The sequence below is a fragment of the Lepidochelys olivacea genome, assembly GCF_965140295.1.
Source record: "Lepidochelys olivacea isolate rLepOli2 genome assembly, chromosome: 1".
NCBI classification, from domain to species: domain Eukaryota; kingdom Metazoa; phylum Chordata; order Testudines; family Cheloniidae; genus Lepidochelys; species Lepidochelys olivacea.
Genome location: NC_140411.1, coordinates 143,719,160 through 143,743,971, shown reverse-complemented (window position 1 = coordinate 143,743,971; position 24,812 = coordinate 143,719,160). Strand labels below are relative to the sequence as shown.

Below are 24,812 nucleotides of genomic sequence, written 5' to 3'. Positions count from 1 at the left end.
AGACTGAGACCCTGAGGTGTTAACATGAATAATAATTATTTTTATTCATAAACATTGAACATTTATTCAAAACTCTGCACACACACACGCAAAACATTTTTTAAAATCCATACAATTTGATCCAATGTTTATAATCTATAAACTTTCTATCTCCCTTTTTATCATAATGAGACTTTCCTACCGCATCTTGCGAACCCATTAGAGAAGAGATGAGTTTTGCAGTGTGCCCTAAAGGTCACTGTATCTTTGGTGAACCAAGGAAATGCATTCAGGAGTCAAGCCTCCCTCAACCAAGAACATCTTCCTATTATTTAAATCAGGGGACCGATGCTTTTTCTAGAATTAGAGCTATTTGATTTTCTTCCCCTTTTGGAATGAAAACAGACAAATTTCAAAATTGCCTATGAACGAAAATGGAGCCATGGCCTCAAGGCAGTCTTTATGGCTCGACTGCCTGAAGCCATGGACTCTTGGAGCTTGGGACCCCAGGACTTCCAGGCAGTTTGCATAGCTGGGCTGTCCCAAAGCCATGGACCCTTGAAGCCCTGATGTCCCCAACAGGGTAGGCTAGCTGGTAGGAAACTGGACAGGCTTCTGACATTCCACTGGATCCCTGCCTGAAATTGAACCATCTCCACAAAATGTTTCAATTCTGACAAATCAGCAAAATTCTCAGAAGAAGGTGTTTTGTCTGAATTTTTCCAACCAGCTCTACCTAGAATAGCTATTGAGGGGTTCTATAAATCAACACCAACACCCTAAACTTCACCCAGAATCAATTGGCTGCCAGCACAGATCACAGAGCACAGGAGGTCGTTAGGGGCTTCTTATGGGAAGTACAGCTTCATTGACAGGTAGATGCATGTTAACAGTACCTGCAATGTCTGAAAAGTTTCATGCAGAGCCCTTGTAGAGTACAACACAGTAACCCATTCATGAGGTGACAGAGGCGTGGGACATTGCAGCAAGGTCCCCACAAAAAAGGAAGGCTAAACAAAAGGGATAAAAAACATAATTGGTGTCTGCTTCTACCTGCACATCTTGGACCAGCAAGCTATCCAACAACACTTCAGCGAGCTATTGGCGGTAAACTTCTCCACTCTTTCTGGTTGCTTTCCCTATCCTATTAATATCATATCTGTCTCATCATGAATATGTGTTAAGCTAGCTAGCTCTTAGCCATGCCCCAAGTTCATAGACTCTGGGGTAGCCATTCATCTTCTGCAGCAGTGGCTGGATGAGGTTAAAGTCTATAGCTGAGTGTCAATTGTATACAATACCACAGCCCAAACTCTACCCATCCAAATGGTCCCATATGTCAGTCAAAGGGGAGGGATGATAGAATGGAACCCTATTGAAACCAGCATTGCAGATCCCTTAGAGCAGAAGAGCAATTACTCACGGCTGCCTTCTAGCATCTGCTAGAAAGAAAGGAATCCATGATCACAACTGTCCTAAAGCCCCTAAATCTCAGCATTCAAGGGATATTTTTACCTTCCTGAAGTCATGTAAATGAAAAAGTTGTCTTTACAGACAATTCTTGCAAATGATCTTGTGAAAGACTGACTACACTGCAAAGTTGTTTTCTTTGTTGTCCATCTCCTGTTCTTTGAATTACCATATTGAATATCTCCCAAAGAGGCTTCTGTTTCTCTACATTAGCCCTAGTGGGAATGCCTCATTTTATTTAAAAGGATTTTCATCTGAACATAGCAATGATAAAAAGCTTAGATCAACAAATTAGACTGAAATAGGTGCCAGGATCAATATGGGATAAAATCTGCAGAATGGTTTCCACAGTTATAAATTAAATGTGAAGGCCTGAAAGACACCTTTACATACTATTCATATAATTCTAAATAGCCTCCTATGCAATGCTGCAATTTAGGAATGTTTGCACAATTTTGTAATTTATTGCTTCCTGCCTGGCCACATAAACAGCTGCACATTGTTGTTCTGCAGACTTCAGGTGGGGGAAAAGAAATAGTATAGTGCTGATTAAATTGTATTGCAGGTGATGAGTCCTGATTTACTCACCCCAGGATTCCAGTTTTGCATAATTTGCAAAGTATCATCCGCATTTAAATACTAAGATTATACAGTGCTCCGAAATGCTAAACAAACGTCAATGATCAACATGGAAATTTAGTTGGAACTGAAATAACTCAGCAGGAAATGTCATGGTAAACGAAACCCATTTACAGAGAGAGAGAGTGCAAACTCCACTTTATTTCACCTTGAACAGCAGTAGTGTGTAAGATCTTCTCTTTAAACAACTTGGGCCCCACCTAAAATGTTTCTTCCATTTTGACAGATTCTACTGCTATGAGAGCTATTTGCTATACTTAAAGATTGGGAACTCTACTGGAACTGACAACCTCCATCAAACTGATGGAAACTTTTGAAGTGCACCTAATATAACTGCAAATCAAATGTGGTCTTATATTAGACATCATACAGCCTATGCAGTATTGTTGTAGCTGTGTTGGTCCCAAGAGATGAGAGACACAAGGTGGCTGAGGTAATATCTTTTATTGGACCAACTTCTTTTGGTGAGACACAAACTTCAGAGCTTTGTGTTGCTTGAAAGCTGGTCTCTCTCACCAACAGAGGTTGGTCAAATAAAAGATATTACCTCACGAACCTTGTCTCTCATCATGCAGTCAGCTAGCAACGGTTAAATACTAGAGGATACACAAAAGACAAACCAAAACTCCATATAATTCCAAAAATATCAACCAGGAAGTTTCATGTTAGATTTGTAGCACCTGAATCTAGGTCAAAACCAAAATTACACAGCCCTATTTTTCAATTCATGACCTATCTGAATTTTGGCAAGTTGGAGGCTGGTTTACGGTATGCTGCCAGACAGTGGGTGAAATCTTGGTCCTATTGAAGTCTATGGAAGTCTTATAATGGACTTTAATAGGTTTAGGATTTCACCTATTACATATTGTTAAAATGTTGTGGATGGGGTTTGCATAGGGGTTTTGGTCTGTTTGTTTAAAAAATAATAATTCTCAGTCCTATGAGCATGGAAAAAATATTTAAAGGGGAAAATAACATTATTTATTTTAGTATGAATTTGTTATAAGTGAGTAAGGCAAAACATTAAAAGCATCTACTATTTCATATTCCTGTGGACTGTGAACCCGAACCCAAACCCAAACCCTACACCAAAATACAAAAAAAAAAAAGTGTTGGTTTTACGTTTGCAAAACTAAAACATAACCTACCCAGCTAAACAAAAAACACAGATTTCTTGTCCCTTCTCTGCATGTAACCAGTGGAGAAGAGGGCAAACTGAGTACATGCCAATTGCTGTAGACACAGAAGCAAAATGAGGATAGACATATGCATGGATATAAGAGGAAGGCCAGAACTTTTCTTAAACTTTAACACAAGAAAGGGGTGCTATCCGCCCATCATCCATGCTCTCCTATAACCAGATATTTAATTGGTTCCAGTGCCTTCTGGAACGGAGCTAAATGAGGGTCCACATGGCCCCTGCGCTGGGCTAAGTCCTGGCATCTGGGGAAAGGTAACCAATCAGCACCCCTCTACCCCAGCTGGCCAATGGGTGCCAGAGACTCCCGGGCCAGGGGGAAGCTTCCTATTATCCATTGGCGAGGGTCTCCTTCCCTTGCCACTGAAACTGTCCCACTTTCAACACTGGTGCCTCAAGTTACCCTGCCCATTGATGCAGGTGGGTGGCATTGACTGCTCATGGGGTATCCCCTAATTTCATTGCCACTCTCAGCCATTCCTTTCGTTGTTATGCACCATCAAGGCCATGAATCTTTCACAGACAGGCTGCTTGAATACTCCTGCCACTCCTGAAGCTGACATCTGCCTTGTCCTTTACCTCATTCTGGGCTCTTATTTATCAGCATCCTGAAAGAACTAACTGTGGACTCATCTCTGGCTTCTGATATGTCCAATTCTAGTCCTTCTACTACTGTCTACGAAGGTTTGGGAATCTCCCTCTATTTCCAGTTGTCCATGAATCCAAAACCAAGACACACTCTGTTTTGATTAGGTCCTTGAAAAACCAGAATCCAATCACTAAGCTTTCCAAAAACCACTACCTAAGCCTCCCTCCGATTACTTATTTTCTTCTTAAAATGGAGAAGTATTCAGAGATTAGTAAATAGACCAGAAAATATTTCATTTTAAGTGAGAACATTCCATAAAAAATTGCCTTCCATCTATATCATATCATCAAAGAATATAAATACTAAAAACATGACTTTCTGTCCCAACTATGAGAGAGGCAAGGTCGATGAGGTAATATCAAGTTGGCCCAATAAAAGATATTCTATCACCCACCTGTCTCTCTAATATCCTGGGACTGACACAGCTACAACAAAACATGCCCAAACTATGTTATCAGAGTAAGATTAATAGTTTTCTTTCATGTGGTAAATATTTCATAACCTGGAACTTAAGTAGTAAATAGTCCTTTAAAGATTTTTTTCCTAGTCTACAACTAGATGTTCAACAGGGACAACTACAATAGAACGCAAGGCGCCACTGACAGTAGTTAGAAGACCAAGGCCAAATTTTTCAATGTGGGTGCCGAAAGTTAGGTTTTTAAGTCCATATTTAGGCCCATAAATAAATGGCCTGATTTCCAAAGGTGCTGAGCACTCATCAACTCCCATTGAAAGGGGCAGAAGCAGCCAAAGCAGGGACTGCTGCACTGGTGGGAGGTTGTAAAATGGAGTTGAGTAGGGGGGCTGGGAACTGTACAGTGGAGAACAACACACACAATATAGAGGCACTAGGACCTAGGCAATGCTTCCCCTCCACACCACTATGTCATCCTGGGGGGAACTGCAGAGAGAACCCCGTCAGAGTCTCCCACCGGTTGGAGCAGAAGCAGGGTGCACTCTCAGATAATTTCCTACACTTTTGACTGGACTTTCTCTACCCAGTGGTTCTCAACCTGCGGCCCGTTTGCAGCCCAATCAGCACAGAGCTACAGCCCATGTGACATCCTCAGGGCCATAGAGGTAGTATTGGATGCAGCCCATAACTGTAAATAGGTTGAGAACCACTGCTTTACCCTGTGCTGATTGGCTGTTTGCTCCAACCCTTCCCCTCCCTGCCAAATCTCTTCACCTCAGCTTCACTCCACACCTGCCCCTCTTATTCTCTTCTGCCCTGCCCTGTCCCCCTCATTCCCCTTCCCTTTTCTTTCCATCTTGCTGATCCCTGCTTCACTAAACCCACCTCCCAAAAATGTTTCAGTATGAGGTTTAGTATGGTATCCTTCACTAGTGTTATCTGTTAAAAGGGCTAAGATCCCCCAAAACAAGGGCGAGAGGTGGGGCTGAGTGACTAATTTATTTTTCAGTTTGGCCAGCAAACCAAAACTTCAGGAAAAAAAGTTGGTTCTGAAACTGTGGCAATGGAGGAATTACACCCCTTAGCGTAGTATTTAGGGCACTTGCCTGGGATGACCATCTTATCTCCGCATTATTGATTCAGAGGAGGGATTTGAATCCACATCTCCTACCCTCCCAGGTGAGTGCCTGCATCTCTAGGCTATAGAGTCATTTTCTGTCTCTCTCTCTGGCCCAGTAAATTTTACGTACTGTAGAACCTCAGAGTTACTAACACCAGAGTTACGAACTGACCAGTCAACCACACACCTCGTTTGGAACTGGAAGTACACAATCAGGCAGCAGCAGAGACGAAAAATAGGCAAATACAATACAGTGCTGTGTTAAGCATAAACTATTAAAAAACTAAAGGGAAAGTTTAAAAAAGATTTGACAAGGGAAGGAAACTGCTTCTGTGCTTGTTTCATCTAAATTAAGATGGTTAAAAGCAGCATTTTTCTTCTGCATAGTAAAGTTTCAAAGTTGCATTAAGTCAATCTTCAGCTGTAAACTTTTGAAAGAACCACCGTAACATTTTGTTCAGAGTTACGAACAACCTCCATTCCCTAGGTGTTCGTAACTCTGAGATTCTACTGTAATTATACAAAGTGGAGCTGCTTCAACAGGAAAGACTGAGAGCAGAACAGAATAGCCAATTGGCTAATGGTTAGGGCACTCCCTTAGCAGGGGCCAGACCAGAAGTCAAGTCCTTGCTCCAATGAATATTTAAGCATTTATACAAAGTGGAGCAGCTTCAGCAGGAGAGATTGAGACCAGCCTACCCTAGAATAGCCTGTAGCCTGGTGGTTAGGGCACTCACCTGGGTGGGGGAACATCAGAGTTCAAGTCTGTTCCAGAATGGGCATTCTAACCTGAGTCCCCCATGTTCCAGACAAGTGTGCTGCCCACTGGTCTAAAAGTGACAAGGGGGAACAAACACACACAGTCTCTTCTCTCGATCTGGGCCTGGAAAACTTTTGATCAAACTTTCAAAAAGTTTTGGGTTGAGCAATATAGCATTTTTCGGCAAATACACCAAACAATTTTGCCCAGCTCTAGTGAGAGGTGACCTATATTGTAGTTTATAGTAACGGTCCACAGTGGCTGAATAAACCTTGCTACAATGCTAATTAAATCAGGCTTATGAAAGGTTGCAGTCGGTGCACGACATGAAGCTACTTTTGGCAGCAGTAATATTAGGAAAGCAAAACTTAAACCAGACTTCAGCAATAGTTTTACTGGTTCAGAGACATCCTCAAGAAAGATCTAACACAGCAATTATTGGAGCATTTGTAACTGAGCACAGCTGTAAAAACAGTTAATGGTATCTAGAGTGAACGTACACGGTATGCTGACCTTACTGAAGAAAGTTAGTTGGAGAAGGCCCATAAGATGCACCAAAAAAATCCCTGAAGTCAATAAATCCAATGAGTTTATTTTAGTGCAACACAAAAGTGCTGATCACTCTCCACCCTGCTGCGCTCAGAGCAGGTGGTTGTTATTTCAGCAACACGTTTTCACTGTACTATGTTAAGGCACTTTAAAGAGAATATTAAATCTTGCACAACAGTCTCCTTTCCATTACATGACTCACAGTTTCAGTCAAGATTATAAAAATCTGACACTTTTTCCTACCTAACAATCAACATCATCCTTCTTCCTTGTAGAACTTCCTGCTGAGGTGGCACAGCTATGGAGTCCAGCACGAAGTCTGGTCATGTTCAGATAAAAATATCTACCTCCCTACACAGCTCCACTTCAGGATATTTTTTTCTTCAGAGGCACATTCTCATACACAGTTTTCTGTTTTTCTGATGACAGTTCAGGTATTTCAATGGGAGCCACACACCTAGATGGCTTATTTACCAGCTGTCAAAGGAATTTAAATGAAGCAGAATACTAAGATCTGATCTGCCATTCTACGTCAACAAATTAAGTAAACATGCTCAGAACATTGCAAACCATAGTTCTTCAAACAGTCTGTGGGCACAGCTACACCACCGCCTCAGGTAAAATGAGCTTTGGCTTAAAATATCAGTGATCAAATAAACACAGAAAGCAGAGAAAAGATCATGAACAACATTGAGTGAAGGTAACTACACAATATTGCTCTAAAAGAATATGTTGGCGAGGAAAATATGAGGTCATGTGACAATCACATGTAACAGAGAAGTCACATTTGTAGCATGTGGGCAGCTCTCTGTTCACTTTCTGGGACAATCAGGCTAATGCATTTCCCTAAGTCTTTGTCTATTCTGAGGGAATTTAAAAATTGCATGAGTTCTAACACTGCTTCAAACTGTTAAAACCAGTGATATCCCCAGTGTAGAAAAAGCTTGGACAGACAGACTCATTTTTACTACCATTTCATTAAGAAGCGCTTTTTAAAAACAGTAGCAAAAATGGATCCCAGAGATCCCATTAATTTTAGTTCCCTTTCAACTGAACCGGTGAGGAAAAGTTTTGAAAATTTCCCCGCTGTAAACGTGGCCTAAGAAGTATCTGATCAAATCCTGCAGTCTTTCCCTTCAATATAATTCTCTGCTGGACACACAATGCGTTACTGGATTCATGTTTCATTGGGTTGCCAGCAGAAACATTCTCTCCCCGGCCCCCAATACACAGTGTGTTTTTCTCATGTTGTTTTCTGTTAACGTAACTCTTATCAAAAGCATCAACAAAAATGCAATGAAAAGAGAATGTGATGTTGTTCTGTTGGATGTTATTCAACATAAATCTAAATGAAGGAAGGGCATGGAATCAATATTTATTCTCTATAAAGCCAGCTAACAAGCTGCAGTGAAAAGAGCTCTTATTGCTTTCAGAAAGAACATATTTACCTTTCAACTTGAGGTCCACATTGTGCCTCAGCCAAGGATAAACTCCATAGTTTGATGAGTCTTCAGGAACGGGATTATTAGATGTCCAGCCATCACAGGCAAACCGAAAAAAATTCTCACAGGGATCCACAGACTGGTTTATTTTACTTAAGATGGAGGCAGCTGTAAAGTATCACATGGATTTATCAACTGTTTCAGCAAAATTTAAAATTCTGACAGATTATATCCCAAAATGATAGTTAACATACATCAGTTATCCCAGCAAGGTTTTTCACCCTCATCTGAAGGATAAAGATCATTCCCTGGCTTGTGATGGTCTTGCTGTTTCCAGAATCTAACTTTGCCCATTCATAAGTCAAATAACAGCCAAAATATTTGTGCATTCATTGTGATAACTAATTTGGACAAACCTGCCATTGATTGTTATGAGATGATCTCTGCAGCCAGATCTACAAAAAAATCAAATTTATAGAACCTGAATAGAAATGGAATCTCCATCTTGCAAGGACAGAGTGAAGTCTATCTAGCCATTTAATATCAGAGCATGTCAAACAGGCTGTAATTAGAACACCTCAAAATTATACATTCTTTACTGGCAGCAGCGTAGCACTCAAGGAAAATGTGTAAAATTCTTTACTACCTTGGAAGAGAGGAAAGAAAATACTTCCTGTTTAAGCTTTCTGACTGAATGCCCACTGATTATTATTAGAGAGGAGACTCTTCTGATAAAGGCATCGAGTCTAATAGTCAGTGGCTTTTAGAAAGTTTTTTTGAGCCATATACCAAACAATCTCTCTCCTGGTTATCAGTAAAAATCAAATTCCATAATTTTTCATAGATATTTAGGTCAGAAGGGACCATTATGATCATCTAGTCTGACCTCCTGCACAATGCAGGCCACAGAATTTCACCCACCACTCCTAAAAAAGACCTCACACCTATATCTGTGCTATTGAAGTCCTCAAATTGTAGTTTGAAGACCTCAAGGAGCAGAGAATCCTCCAGCAAGTGACCCGTGCCCCATGCTACAGAGGAAGGCGAAAAACCTCCAGGGCCTTCCAATCTGCCCTGGAGGAAAATTCCTTCCCGACCCCAAATATGGCGATCAGCTAAACCCTGAGCATATGGGCAAGATTCATCAGCCAGATACTACAGAAAATTCTTTCCCGGGTAACTTGGATCTTACCCCATCTAAAAACCCACCACAGGCCATTGGGCCTATTTACCATGAATATTTAATTACCAAAACCATGTTATCCCATCATACCATCTCCTCCATAAACTTATCGAGTTTAATCTTAAAGCAAGATAGATCTTTTGCCCCCACTACTTCCCTCGGAAGGCTATTCCAAAACTTCACTCCTCTGATGGTTAGAAACCTTCATCTAATTTCTAATCTAAATTTCCTAGTGGCCAGTTTATATCCATTTGTTCTTGTGTCCACATTGGTACTGAGTTTAAATAATTCCTCTCCCTCTCTGGTATTTATCCCTCTGATATATTTATAGAGAGCAATCATATCTCCCCTCAACCTTCTTTTAGTTAGGCTAAACAAGCCAAGCTCCCTGAGTCTCCTTTCATAAGACAAGTTTTCCATTCCTCGGATCATCCTAGTAGCCCTTCTCTGTACCTGTTCCAGTTTGAATTCATCCTTCTTAAACATGGGAGACCAGAACTGCACACAGTATTCCAGGTGAGGTCTCACCAGTGCCTTATATAAGGTACTAAAACCTCCTTATCCCTACTGGAAATACCTCTCCTGATGCATCCCAAGACAACATTAGCTTTTTTCACAGCCATATCACATTGGCAGCTCATAGTCATCCTATGATCAACCAATACTCCAAGGTCCTTTTCCTCCTCCGTTACTTCTAGTTGATGCGTCCCTAGCTTATAACTAAAATTCTTGTTATTAATCCCTAAATGCATGACCTTACACTTCTCACTATTAAATTTCATCCTATTCCTATTACTCCAGTTTACAAGGTCATCCAGATCCTCCTGTAGGGTATCCCTGTCCTTCTCTAAATTAGCAATACCTCCCAGCTTTGTATCATCTGCAAACTTTATTAGCACACTCCCACTTTTTGTGCCCAGGTCAGTAATAAAAAGATTAAATAAGATTGGTCCCAAAACTGATCCTTGAGGAACTCCACTGGTAACCTCCCTCCAACTTGACAGTTCACCTTTCAGTAGGACCCGTTGTAGTCTCCCCTTTAACCAATTCCCTATCCACCTTTCAATTTTCCACAATAATAAATAATAATAAATGGTTATGGCATAAATATGCATGTGATCGCTAGATTATCTGATTTGGATGGTGTGCATGGAACAGGTTACTGAGCAGTTTTCTTGTCCCCACTTCACTATCAATCAGAATAGATTTGAAATGTAAAAAACATTGCTTCTCTCAGGCACAGCAGAAGCCACCTGCACCTACGGTGGATATAACTGCAAAGATTCAGAAGTTCAGCTCAGTTTGGCTAAACATCCATACGTTTTGAATTTTATCCAAACAGTTTTGCTCTGAAAGTTGGACTGGAAGTCTGTGGTAATATTTCCAGTACCTGCTAGTTTTATTTAGGTTGGAATTGTCATTACAATAACTTTGCCGGTGTGGAATTTTTAAATGATCATTGGATAGCTACAAAGAGAGAAAGTTCAGGATTGGTTTGGTTGGAGTTTTGATGAAGGTTGGTTTGGTTCTTATCTAAATCAGAACTGTCCCTATTTTCACCCTAAATAACATTACATTGTTTCTTCTTTTATAGTGTCCAGCAAGCACACACAGGTTTGTAAAGAAATCAATAAAACATACTCTATATTAGCCCAAAGATAGTCTTTGTCCTTTGTAACACACGCAACCACCTCCTTTTACCTTCCCATACATTCTGAACTCCACTTGTGATGTCTCAAATATTAGAGACAAACTTGAACTAAAACTGAAGCTCTGAACTCCCTTGAAAGTGAAGATCCTAATCCACATCAGTACTGTATAGCTTGGGCCCATCTTTACTGGATGCTTTGCCCTTAGGCAATTATTGTACAGCTTTTGAATAGTTGTAAGACAAGCTGTGACCTAGACCTTAAGAATACACTGAAGAGATTCACTACTCATTGCTTTTTGAAGTAAGACAGTTGAGTCAAGTAGCTCTCCAGTTCTGACTCTAAACTCTGTGCAGAGTGACAATTTTTGTTGATCCAGCAAAAAATATTATGGTCAGCCATACATTAGCACAACTAACAAACATAAGAAACAGGAAAAACAGTTCAGATAAAATATGGGCCCCCGTTTTTTCCAAATCTCAAAATAAACCCCATATTTCTTTGTGGTTCTTAAACATTTAGTCAATTTATTCCACCCTATTGCTTCCTATTTTCTCTCTCTCTCTCATCTTTCAGGGTTCAGCTGCAGGTAGAAGTGCCCAAATACCCCCAAAAAATTGTTGTTGCAAAAGGCAAAGTAGAAATAGTAACTGTAGAAAATCTCATGAAAAAGTTTATTCTAATGAGATTACAAACCAATTCTGTAGTCTCAAGAAGTTCAGCTAAACAATCAAGTGCAATCCAAACTCCATACATTATGGGGCCTGAAAAAATACCCCAAAAGATGCCATATTGTCAACTTTGTTTGACTTTGACAGTCAGATTTTCAAATGTACTAAGCATTGGTCTAATTTTGCTCTCATTAAAGTCAATTGGACAACCTCCAGTGTTTTCAATGGGAGCAGGATTAAGCCAAAGCTGAGCAGTTTAGAAAATGTCACCCTGGCTTTATAATGCCCTTTGCCTGCAAACATTTACTGCCACCATATCCTAAAAAAATGACCACATGGTTCTCTAAATGGGCACAGCAGTCTGCCTGCACACAACAAGCTGTGGCATCAGGGCCATTGTCACCACACGTGGTATTAAGGATTTGCTAGATCAGGCCCTACAGCGTCTATGTGATTATTAACATTTTGCTGATAAGTTACTTTGCTGGCTACTGAAAAGGAAATTTCATTAATATGAGCATTCCTAAAAGTGACTTTATCCAACACTAGACCTACAGTAAAAAAAAAAAGACAGGATACAGTACAACATGCTAGCACTACAAAAACAAAAGCAAAATAGAACTACAGTAAATTGCTGCTGCATTGGTTTTTAAATTATCTTGACATGTATTCACTGTTACCAAGCCTTCTTAAGTTAAAAGGAGTCATGGAACCATAGAATACTATCAATATTTCATATTTCTCTCAACTAAAGTATTGTAATTATGATACAAAACAAGACTGAAAAGTGTTGCTTACCAGCTTCAACGCATTCTGAAGTCAAGCAATACTGTTGCTTAGGATGAAGGTTGATAAGACCTTGGCTAACTGCAAAATGGAAAAACAAATTGGGATAATTTGTACTGCAATGAATTAATTGTTAGCATTTTGAGTCAAACATCATGAACTCTGTAGCTTGAACACCCTGCCATATACATACTACAGAATGTAATTTTTGTACTCTGTCTGAATGCCTCTTGTCTCAATAAATTGCTAAGTAGGTGCTGGGTGGTGTTTAATGGCCTGTTTATGTACAGAAGATCAGACTAGATGATCTGGTGGTCCTTTATGGCCTTAAATTCTATGACTCTATGAAACACGTGCTGCCATTTTATTTTTCATAAGTCTAAAAATAGCAGCATGAAAAAGCAGGCACCTCACCTTCAGACAACATTAAATGGCTAACACTAGGGCATCACTGGTAGAAGGCCAGTGTACCAGAGATGCTAGTTCTTGGGCTGACATCAACACATTGTTTATTTACCAGCTTGGAAGATCTCACACCCATTGGTCATTGCAACCTTGTGTAGATTCTCTTGCATCACAACACTGCATTTTTTTTAAAACAAGACCAGTGCGGTAATTTAAAAAATTAACAAAATGGCTTTACAGTGTCCCTAGTAATTTTCAGCTTTTCAGAGGCTTCAGACAGCTGCTGTGCTTTAGCTTCTTTACTTGTTTTCAGACCTTTCCAAGTCTAATATTTCAAAAGGTTATCCACAAAATATATGTGCAGTTCCTCTGGGAGCTAAAGTAATAAATCCTTTGAGTGTTGCTGTCTTGTAGATCTGGTATAACAATGAGGGGGGGAAATGAAAAAAAAATGTTGAAATGTACCAGTTGGTTCTGTTTCTTGTGGTTTGAAAGGGAATCGCTTTTTGTTTCTTCAAAATTTTCTCTAAATATTTTTTAAAACCGTGCAAATTGTTGTTTTTCCTCCTTTCTCTCCTATTCCCTGAGTGCATTACAATGAATAACACCCCCACAAAGTTGCTGGGGGGGCAGGTTGCATGTTTAGGAGGAATTCATTTTTTTTCCTTTTTCTAGTTTATAACATTTCAAAACTTCTCCAACTTTTGAAAAGATACCGAGAATTTAAAGGGACAACGTTATAAAGTGAAAAAAGAAGCCTAGCCCTTATCCGTTCTGTTGCGCTCAGTGTTAAAAAGGGAAAAGAAGAGGAAGAAGGGGGCTGGGGGAAATCTGATATTTATGAAATCTGAAAACTGTTGGTTTTCAAAAAACAAAACAAAATTTCAATACAAAAACAAAACATTTTGATTTGTTTAGAAATTTCCTGTCAAAAAAAAATTAAAATTTTGAAAAACACATTTTTGTTTTTGATTAAACCCTATTTTTTTGAGGGAAATTATTTCAGTTGAAAAGTTTTGACCAGCTCAATTGTCTTGCCATCTGATGTTACCAGAACCGATTATTACATGTAATCACGATTGTATTACCTGTTACACCTATTCTGCATCTACTTCTTAAGGTTATTTCCAGACTTCTAAGAAAATAAGTGGTATAAATACCTCAATGTGAGAAGACTTTAAAAGCCACAGAAATACTCTCACTAGCTTTACAGTTTGTGAAGTCCAAAGCTACCAGTGAAGCAGGGGCAAAGGGTATTGAAATCAAACCTTAAATCGCCTTATTCTCTGATCTTGCTGCCAGAGAAGGAATGGGCAGAGTGATCTTTCCTTCCCCTCTGCTCCTACCACCAGAGCAGGAGATTAGGCTGGGCCATAAGTTACTAATTTATATGGGATATGAGGCTCCTGAAGATGTTTAATGACAAACTGATGGCTGGGTTCTCAAAGTGCCCTGGGCCAAGCTGACTAGGGAAGGACGTGTCCATGGAGCCTGGCTGAAATCAGTGTATTTCCATTCTGGAATCTGTTGGCACATTTTATACAGAATCAGAGCCAGAATTTTAAGCTACCCTCCCCTCACAGAGTCCCCAATGGAAAGTGACAGTGCGGAGGTAACTAGTTGGATGGGATGTTCAGGGCTATGCCAACATTCCTATATATGTCAGATATTCCTGGAAGAGGACTCTATTGGAAGTTTACTGATATACTCTGGTAGCTGTTTCGAGTCTTGCTACAGAACTTGTTTTTTTGTGCAGAAAATACAAACAAGAAACCCCACTAGTCAGAAAGAGACAATTTTTCCAGCTTCTTATTGATTATCAGAGATGCTGAGCCCCCAAAACTCCCAGCAAGGTGAAGGGGAGCTGAGGGTGCTGGTGGTCTTGATCCTGCTCCCAAAGAAGTCAGTGGGAGTATGGACCACTAGGTGCAGGGTGGCCCCTATTATCCTTATATAATTGTCTTTTTAGCATTACATATTTTTGCCTGCATTTTCATGTCTAAACATTGGATAAAGAACTTGCATCTTCAGTGAACTTTAGTGACTTAGGTTATATATTATCTTCAAGTAATAAATACAAAGAAGAAGAAAATAAGCCCTCTTTTTATGATTATTCCTAGCTGTGTGATACTCTATTTTGCACTCAAACTGTGGACCTGATTCTGCCAGAAGTTATGGATGTATGAAGTTTCACACTCATTAAGAGTCCAACTGAATTCCCTGAGACTCCTTGTTTTATATGTGTAGTTACTCATGTGTAAGTGTTTGCAGGTTCAGGACCAACATACTGTAGCCTGTTGCTTTAAGTTTTTCATATAGATGTTTTTAGCTGACATACAGGAGATTTTAAATAGTGGTTCTCAGTATAGAGTCTAGGGCTAGTATACCTTTCAAACAAGACTATAAAAGAGCTGAGAGAAATAAAATGCATTAACATCCTTAGAGGCCAGATTCACAACTGGTGTAAAGCAGCATAGCTCTGTCAAATTCAAACAAATTACACTGATTTACTCCACATGAGGATCTGACCCTATTGAGCTTTTATGAAATACTGCTTTCCCAGATGGTTTTCATTTAGTAGTAGGCATCTTTGGCACAACCAAATATATTCCACATAATTTTATAGATCCGTGAATGTACTTTAAGCAATATCCCTACAAAATTCGTTCACAATAAACTCCAGATCCTGGAGAGGAAAATATTCCTTCTCCACTCTGTTCAACTGTAGCTAATAAATCTGATGCAAATAGTTTAATTTCAACCACCATGCATTTGATTACCATCTTTCCAAAGAAGATTCCATGATTCATCACAGAAAAACATTAACTGGTATAAAGAAACGTGCAGAACATTTAGTCAAATCCTGATGGTGAGCAAATGAAATGAATAACCACAGGGATTCCATAACACTCACACTTGAGAGCTCAGGTTTCTGCAAACAGAAACTATTAACCCATATCAGTCAGAATCTTTCAGTAAATCAGCATTATTGATACACATAATTTTACCAGTCTCTCCCTAAACTATAAAAGACCACAATTCTTAATAGAGTACTTTCTACTGAACAGTCACATTCAAATAAAGTATTCAAAGCTGTGGTTGCTGGTGTGGCAGCTCCCAACTATAACAGTTTGTTTTACAAATGGCTTTATTGAAATATTTTCATTTCCATTTAAAATAAAACAGCAGAGGGAGAAAGGATGGTGAATATAGCCAAAACTATGCATAGGTAAGCCATATAGGTAAGCATAGGTAAGCATCCCAGCAAGAAGCAGAAAACCTTGAGAGAGTTTCAATTTTGCTAATGTATAACTTTTAACTTACCTAGAAAAAGTGCAATGCCAAGCACTATAATACCACTTATGAGTACGCCAAGGGCTATCCGAATGGCTTTGCTGGCAGTCCTCTTTGCGACTGGCGCCGAATTCCCCATTGCCTCTCCTTCCATTAGAATGATTTTAGAAAGCACTCTAGAAGAAATCTTGTTTTCTTTTTACTGCTGGTTTGCCAGCATTTCAGCTAGTCACAAACCCTCTTTATAAGCTCTGTCTTTTCTGTCACTTTCTTATTTACAACTTAAAGTTCCTGTCATGAAACATTTCCTAGCCCACACTCTATCTCAAAACGAAAAAAACACACACAAGAAACACTGACTGTCTTAAATTTTCCTCTGACCAGGACTTGGGATGACAAACAGTGACTACTTTATTTACAGCTCTTGCTGTCTGCAAAGTCTGTATGAACCAATCACTTCATAATCTCTTTTATCTGTTCAGAACATGAATATTTCACAATAGTGCTGAACAGATATTTTAGCTACTCAAACATATAGCGATAAAACCCTTTACTATCAAAACTAAACTTCTAGCAAACGTTTTCTAACACTAAAATTGGTGGAGTGGTTTTTCTTGCACCTATTTAAAGAACCTAATTATCTGCTGAACAGAATTCCTTTTTCTTTAATCATCCTTGCTGCATCATTTGTCTTCATCAGAAAAGACATCCTCTCAAGTGTACAAATCCCTTTATAAAGTTTCCTAGGGGGTTTTGGGATATCCTGTAGTATTTTATTTTGGGAACTTTGTATATGATACTATGTGCCAAAAATCATAGTCATGCTCAGTTGCAGTGCAAAGCAGTAATTAAGACAACCTACAGAAGAGTTCTCTCTCTTTTTTTAAATTTCAGACAAGCCATATTCTAGGTCCTGTGGTGCTGCTGTGTATGTTAGTAAAAGACACCGTGATTCTGAACGAAACATTTCTGCTACTATGAGTGGGATAGCAGAGAATATATCCATTTGGGGCAATTGTGGATGGGGGAAGGTTTAGCTACAGGGATTTCCAGTTCCAAGGTTTAAATTTGGACAAAAGTTACTTTTGATGGTTTCAGAGTAACAGCCGTGTTAGTCTGTATTCGCAAAAAGAAAAGGAGTACTTGTGGCACCTTAGAGACTAACCAATTTATTAGAGCATAAGCTTTCCTGAGCTACAGCTCACTTCCTCAGATGCATCTGAGGAAGTGAGCTGTAGCTCACGAAAGCTTATGCTCTAATAAATTGGTTAGTCTCTAAGGTGCCACAAGTACTCCTTTGCTTTTGATGGTGAGAGTTTTCCAGCTAAATCCCTGTGACATTTATCGTTTCAAGTTGATTTTTTTCCCTCTGATCTGAGGCAACAAGGGAGGGGCCAGAATTTCTTGCCAAACTGTAGAACTGATCCCACCATCCGTACAATTGTAATAATCATTGTACAAAATATTCCTTTTGAGATATGATTTGAAAACTAGTAATTCAGTGATCATTAATATTCTTGCATGATGTATGTATACAATGGATATTAAGAGTTATAGATATATGTTAGAATAATGACTAACGTGTGTTTAAACCAGGCATGTCACGTGGAGTTGGTAAACAGGTCTGCCTTAGAAAGGAATTTGTATTTCATTCTCGGACTAGCCCAATCTTCAGGCAAAGACAATGGCGGTCCATTTTAACATATTAGGTAAACGAAGTTATTAAGCTAACAGTTGGGAGAAGAAAGAGCATGGAACCTCCTTCACCACCTGACTCCATGTTGCCTTGCTTACAGCTTGAATGAACTTTTCTTTGAGGTTCACTCACACTCACAAGAATCCATTTCAAAGGTTCACTGATCTATAAAGACAGGGAGTTAGAACCTCAAGTGATAAACAGTTGAATCAACGGATTCCATACAAAATTATTGAATTAGCAAAGTGTACAGAGGAAGGTCTTTTCTGAAAACTAATGACACACTGGTGATTAATATCATTGTGAAATATATGTATTAACACTATGAGGAAATATGGATACTTAATGATATTATGTTTTAAAATCTGTGGCCAAACAGGGAGAAACAAGTTCCCTCCCAGACAGGAATGAAGGCAACTATCTACCTGTCTCTAATGAAATCAAGCAAGGTGTGACCAAAAACAATAGATGCCCCATTTACATAGAAATCAGCAGGGGGATGGGAAGCCCTCAGGAAGAGAAGAACAGCAGGAGGTCACCCTGCCTCTTGAAGCAAGGTCATGGAACTTTGGAAGATATAAGCAAGGACAGAAGACATCTTTGGCATCCATCACTGGGCAGACACACGGGACCAGAGCTCCTGCAAGCTGACAAAGATGAGCCCTTCAACCAATGAGGGTCAGAGGGTGAAGTCTCTGGAAACTGAATGTAGATGAGAAACCTGCTTAGGCACAGATCATTCACTGAGGAAGACAAGGGAAGCCAGCACCTTGTACTTCTGTGGAAGGTCCTGACAGAGGGAAAGTGACCCATGGCTGAGAAGGACGATTGGCATGAGAAACCAGTTTGAATACAGCCTGTACCCTGCTAGATTAAGTTTTAGACTTTTAGATGTGCGTTTTCACTTGTATTTGCTTGTAACACTTGCTAACTTTATTCCTTTTACTTGGCATCACTAAACCTATGGCCTATTGTTAATAAATTTGGTTTATTTTACTATAAACCAACTCAGTGCAGTGTTTAAAGGAAATTTACCCCAGTTAAGTTAATAAGCCTTTGTCTCTTTACAAGAACAAACTTTATTTTTTCTCTGAACTGTCCAGGAGAGGACTGGACATTACAGAGCACATGGTTTTGTGAAAACTCAGGACTGGGTGTGGGCTGGGGTCACCTTGCTGGTTGTAACCAAGGCTGCTGGAAGCCAGAGTGGGGCCACAGGGCGGTAGACCAGCTGCTGAGCTCAGAGGGGCTGAACCAGCACTGTCTAGCATACAGACACTTCCGGGTGTGATCTGCATGCTTGTAGGCTGGTTATGAGTGACCCAGGCTGGGAACTACAGCAGCAAACCATTATAAGGCACCCAGGGTTTGAGGGCAAGAAGTGAAAACCCTTCACTAGTCTGGATTGCCCCCTGGCCCCTGTAAAGATGGTGAGTTTTCCAACTATATCCGTGATTAAGTTTATCACTGCAAATTTAATTACTTTTTCTCTTCAGGTCTGCGACAACAAGGGGTGGGCCTGAATTTCTGGCCCAACTGTAGAATTGACAGTCATTTTCAAAAATCTTCCACTCCCAGACTACCTCTCTGCAAGTAAAAAGCTACATGTAAAGTTGCCATGTTCATGCTCTCAACAGCAATATATATATGTTTTACTCTTCAGTTAACTTCCTGGGCCCTGTTCGTCCCCCTTTCCTGGTAAGACCTGTAGGAGGGAACTTAAAAGAAGGAAATCTCAATGAAAGTCTCCCCAGTCATCTTTTTTGAGGCAGGATTTACTGCCTCTCTCTCCTCCCTGGCATGGACTAAGCTAAGAGGGCCAGCCTTAAATAACTGCTTTTTGGAGCAGCTAGTCCTGGACCCACAAGAGGAGATCCTAGAGCACAGGATCTGGTCCACTGGTGAATATAGTGGTAATAGTGACCAAATATAATTAACTTTAACATCCCTGTGGTGGGGGAAACACCACAGCAGTCCAACACTGCAGCATTTAATTTCAGAAAGGGGGACTACATAAAAAATGAGGAAGTTAGTTAAACAGAAATCAAAAGGTGCAGTGCCAAAAGTGAAATCCCTGCAACTTTTTAAAGACACCATAATAGAGGCTCAACTTAAATGTATAACCCAAATTAAAAAACATAGTAAGAGAACCAAAAAGTGCCACCGTGGCTAAACAACAAAGTAAAAGAAGCAGTGAGAGACAAACGGCCATCCCTTAAAAAGTGAAAGTTAAATCCTAGTGAGGAAAATAGAAAGGAGCATAAACTTTAGCAAGTGAAGTGTAAAAATATAATTAGGAAGGCCAAAAAAGAATGAGAAGAACACCTGGCCAAAGACTCAAAAAGTAAAAGCAAATTTTTTTTAAAGTACACCAGAAGCAGGAAGCCTGCTAAACAACCAGTAGAGCCACTGGACAATCAAGATGCTAAAGGAGCACTCAGGGACAATAAGGCCATTGTGGATAAACTAAATTAATTATTTGCATTGGTCTTCACAGCTGAGGATGTGAAGGAGATTCCCAAACCTGAGCCATTCTTTTTAGGTGACTAACCTGAGGAACTGTCCCAGATTGAGGTGTCATTAAAGGACGTTTTGGAACAAATTGATAAACTAAACAGTAATAAGACACCAAGACAGATGGTATTCACCCAAGAGTTCTGAAGGAACTCAAATGTGAAATTGCAGAACTAGTAACCTTAGTTTGTAAACTATCATTTAAATAATTTTCTGTACCAGATGACTGGAGGATAGCTAAAGTGATGACAATTTTAAAAAGGGGCTCCAGAGGTGATCCAGCAATTACAGGCCAATAAGCCTGACTTCAGTACAGGGCAAATTGGTTGAAACTATAGTAAAGAACAAAACTGTCAGACACATAGATGAACATAATTTGTTGGGGAAGAGTCAACATGGTTTTTGTAAAGGGAAATCATGCCTCACCAATCTACTAGAATTCTTTAACAAGCATGTGGACAAGGGGGATCTAGTGGATATAGTGTACTTAGCTTTTCAGCAAGCCTTTGACAAGGATCCTCACCAAAGGCTTTTAAAGAAAGTAAGCTGTCATGGGATAAAAGGGAAGGTCCTTACATGGATTGGTAACTGGTTAAAAGATAAGAAACAAAGGGAGTAAGCTGTCATGGGATAAAAGGGAAGGTCCTTACATGGATTGGTAACTGGTTAAAAGATAAGAAACAAAGGGTAGGGATAAATGGTCAGTTTTCAGAATGGAGAAAGGTAAATAGTGCTGTCCCCAGGGGTCTGTACTGGCACTAGTCCTATTCAACATATTCATAAATGATCTGGAAAAAAAGGGTAAACAGTGAGGTGGCAAAATTTGCAGATGATACAAAAGTACTCAAGATAGTTAAGTCCCAAGCAGACCATGAAGAGCTACAAAAGGATCTCACAAAACTGGGTAACTTGGCAACAAAATGGCAGATGAAATTCAATGTTGATAAATGTAAAGTAATGCACTGCACATTGGAAAACATAATTCCAACCATACATATAAAATGATGGGGTCTAAATTAGCTGTTACCACTCAAGAAAGAGATCTTGGAGTCATTGTGAATAGTTCTCTGAAAACATACTTGAATACTACATGCAGATGTGGTTGCCCCATCTCAAACAAGATAGATTGGAACTGGAAAAGGTTCAGAAAAAGGGCAACAAAAATTATTAGGGGTATGGAATGGCTGTGGTATGAGGAGATATTAATAAGACTGGGACTTTTCAGCTTGGAAAAGAGACAAATAAGGAGGAATATGATAGAGGTCTATAAAATCATGACGGATGTGGAGAAAGTAAATTAGGAAGTGTTATTTACTCCTTCTCATAACACAAGAACTGGGGTCACCAAATAAAATTAATAGGCAGCAGGTTTAAAACAAACAAACTGAAGTATTTTTTCACACAATGCACAGTCAACCTGTGGAACTCCTTGCCAAAGGATGTTATGAAGGCCAAAACTATAACAGGGTTCAAAAAATAACTAGATAAGTTCATGGAGGTTAGGTCCATCAATGACTATTAGCCAGGATGGGCAGGGATGGTGTTCCTGGCCTCTGTTTGCCAAAAACTGGGAATGGGCAACAGGGGATGGATCACTTGATGATTACCTGCTCTGTTCATTCCCTCTGGGGCACCTGGCATTGGCCACCATTGGAAGACAGAATACTGGGCTAGATGGACCTTTGGTCTGACCCAATATGGCCGTTCTAATGTTGTCGGATAGAAGTTGCATGTGATGGGATCATATGTGGGGGAGAAATGCCCGACAGGCAAGATGGGCAGTTCTCAATTCCAGGATGTTGCTGTGCATCCTGGCCTCTTTTGGTGTCCGGAGGCCTTGGCCTGTGTGATCATCCAGGTGGACACCCCAACCAGTAAGGGAGGCATCTGTGGTGAGATTAGTGTGAAGTAGTGGGAGGTGCAAATTGGGTACCAACCAGGACCTTGGGTAAGTTGGTTCAGCACATGAGGGACTCAAGGATGATCCAGGGGAGTAGGATGGGCTTGTCTAAGCAGTCTGTTTGTGGTTTGAAGATCAATTTGAGCCATAGTTGGAGGCAGCACATGGGGCATTACAGAGGTGTCACCATGTCGCCAAAGAGGGAAAGACATCAGCAGACGCAGGTGCATGGTCTGTGGCGTAAAGCTGTAATGAGAGAAGAGAATGTGGTACACTGTGAGGAAAGCACAGGCTGCAAGAGAATCCATGTGCATCCCAATAAAGGTGATCCATAGGGTAGGTACAAGGACTGATTTCTTCTCATTGATACAAATGCCCAGATCAGAGAGGAGATCGAAAAGGGTCTGGATAGCTGAGAGGAGGTGTTTGCATGATGTCAAAATGAGGAGCCAGTCATCCAGGTAGGGAAACACGGAGTGGCCAATGCATCGCATGTGATCTGTGAAGACTTTTGTGGATGGTGGTGGCAATACCAAAGGGCACGGAACTGATCATGAAAGTGACCAACCGTAAAATGGAGAAATTTCCAGTGAGCCAGGCCAATGTCAATGTGGAAATATTCACCTTTCATATTGAGAGCCATGAACCAAGCTCCCTTGGAAAGTGAGGGAATAAGGATAAGGGAGTGACCATCCGGAACTTCAATTTTTGTATGAAGCTGCTGAGTAAACTGGTGGTCCAGAATGGGGCAGCGGCCACCTCCCTTTTTTTGAATAAGGAAATATGGAGAATAAAAGGCACAATCCTGGTAATGCAGGGGGACTTGCTCTGTGGCACCCTTCTGGAGAAGGGAGTCTGCTTCCTCTTAGCTAGGATGATAGGAGGGATCTCCATGGCCAACCTGGGGTGAGCAACGATGGGAGAATGAGAGAAGTTCTACAGAGTATTCCTGGTGAATGATGTCCAGCACCTAGTAGTCTGTGGTGATCTTGCACCAATTGTGGGAGAATAGGACAAGACAAGTCCCAGAATATGACCTGGGGCACCATGGAAGGGATAGACTGTTTGCTATTCTCAGTGGAGGAGTCAAAATTGCTGCTTAGCTTGACACTGCAGCAGGGTCGATGGAGTGGAGGTGGTAGCAGCAGAGTATCAGGACCACCAAGTACACTGATGACGTCGGGACAGCTCCTGTTGTCTTTGAATAGGGGTATAGGGAGTCGGGGCAGGGGCAAAAGGATGACTTCTGCTGCCTCCAGGTCAGAGCCAGGGTGCAAATGCCAAACGACCGTAGAGTGGCATGAGAATCCTTGAGTGAATGGAGGGATTCATCCATTTTGTCACTGAAAAGTTTTTGGTTATCAAAGGGAAGGTCTTCAAGAGCAATCTGGACCTCCTTAGGGAACCCAGATGATTGGAGCCAGGAGTCTCACTGGAGTATAAAGCCGATCACCAGTGAGCATGATTAAGAGTCAGCCACATCTACTGCTGCCTGGAGGCTCACCTTGGTGAACAGTTTGCCTCCAGCAGCATCTGAAAGACTTGTCGCTTGTCTGGCAGTAGAAGAGCCTGAAACTCCAAGAGCTTAGAGCAGGTGAGAAAGTTGTATTTTGCCAACAGAACCTGGTAGCTGGCAATACAGAACTGGATTCCCACAGAAAAGTAGAGTTTTCTACCCAAAAGGTCCAACTGTTTTTGCTGCCCTGTCTGGAAGAATGGACTTGAGGTGGTGTTGGCGAGAGTGTTTGGTCACCGAATGGATGACCAGCAAGTTGGATGGTGGGTGCGTGAAAAGGAAGACTGTGCCCTTAGATGGGACAAAGTATCGACTCTCTGTGCACTTAGGAGTAGGGGCACAGGAGGCTGGTGTATGCCAGACTGATTGCGCTGGTTGCAGGATGGCCTTATGGATGGGGAGAGCAGTCTGGGAGGATCCTGGCACATGCAGAATATCCAGGAGCTGGTTTTGTGGATCCTGGACCTCTTCCACCATGAGGCTGAAGTCCGTGGCCACTCGCTGAAGCAGATCATGGTATTATTTGGTTGTCAGGAAGGGAGAGGGAGGGTGGAGTCAGTGCCTCATCCAGGACAATGAGGCTCCAGTAGGGACTGATGGTATGAACTGCACTAACAGAGCAGGGCATGGTGCAGGCAAGGGATGGTTGGTAAGATGCCACTGGCAGAACCCCATAGTCCAAGTAAGGCCAATAGAGCCAAGCATATGAGTCGCCAGGCATCGGCAGACCCCGGGAATATCTGAAACACTGCTTGGTGGCAGGATTGTATGTCGTAGGATAAGGTGGTTGGCACTTGGGATCCAGGCTGTGAGATTGGGCAAGTGAAAAGGAGGAATCCAGGTCTGAGAAGCACTCGGACTTAGAGGGTGGTCCAGGATGGGTGGAGCTAATAGTGCAAGGTGGGCAGAAGAAGTGCGCTGCTCCGAGTGGAGCAGGGGAAATTAGTCTGCCAAAGAAGGCAGGACCCACGTGTCCA

General features: G+C 40.9%; 1 protein-coding gene across 1 annotated transcript in view; it reads right to left on the bottom strand.

Moving 5' to 3' along the window:
• PHEX (phosphate regulating endopeptidase X-linked) overlaps positions 1-16,688 on the bottom strand; it is a 142,878-nt gene extending 126,190 nt beyond the window's left edge. Inside the window, exons 1-3 of the mRNA XM_084637535.1 lie at positions 16,240-16,688; positions 12,523-12,591; positions 8,228-8,389 (exon numbers count right to left, since the gene is read on the bottom strand). Of these exons, the coding sequence (XP_084493661.1) occupies positions 8,228-8,389; positions 12,523-12,591; positions 16,240-16,363 (355 nt within the window). The 5' untranslated portion in view covers positions 16,364-16,688. The remainder of the gene's footprint in view (positions 1-8,227; positions 8,390-12,522; positions 12,592-16,239) is intronic.
• Between the last annotated feature and the right edge of the window lie 8,124 nt (positions 16,689-24,812).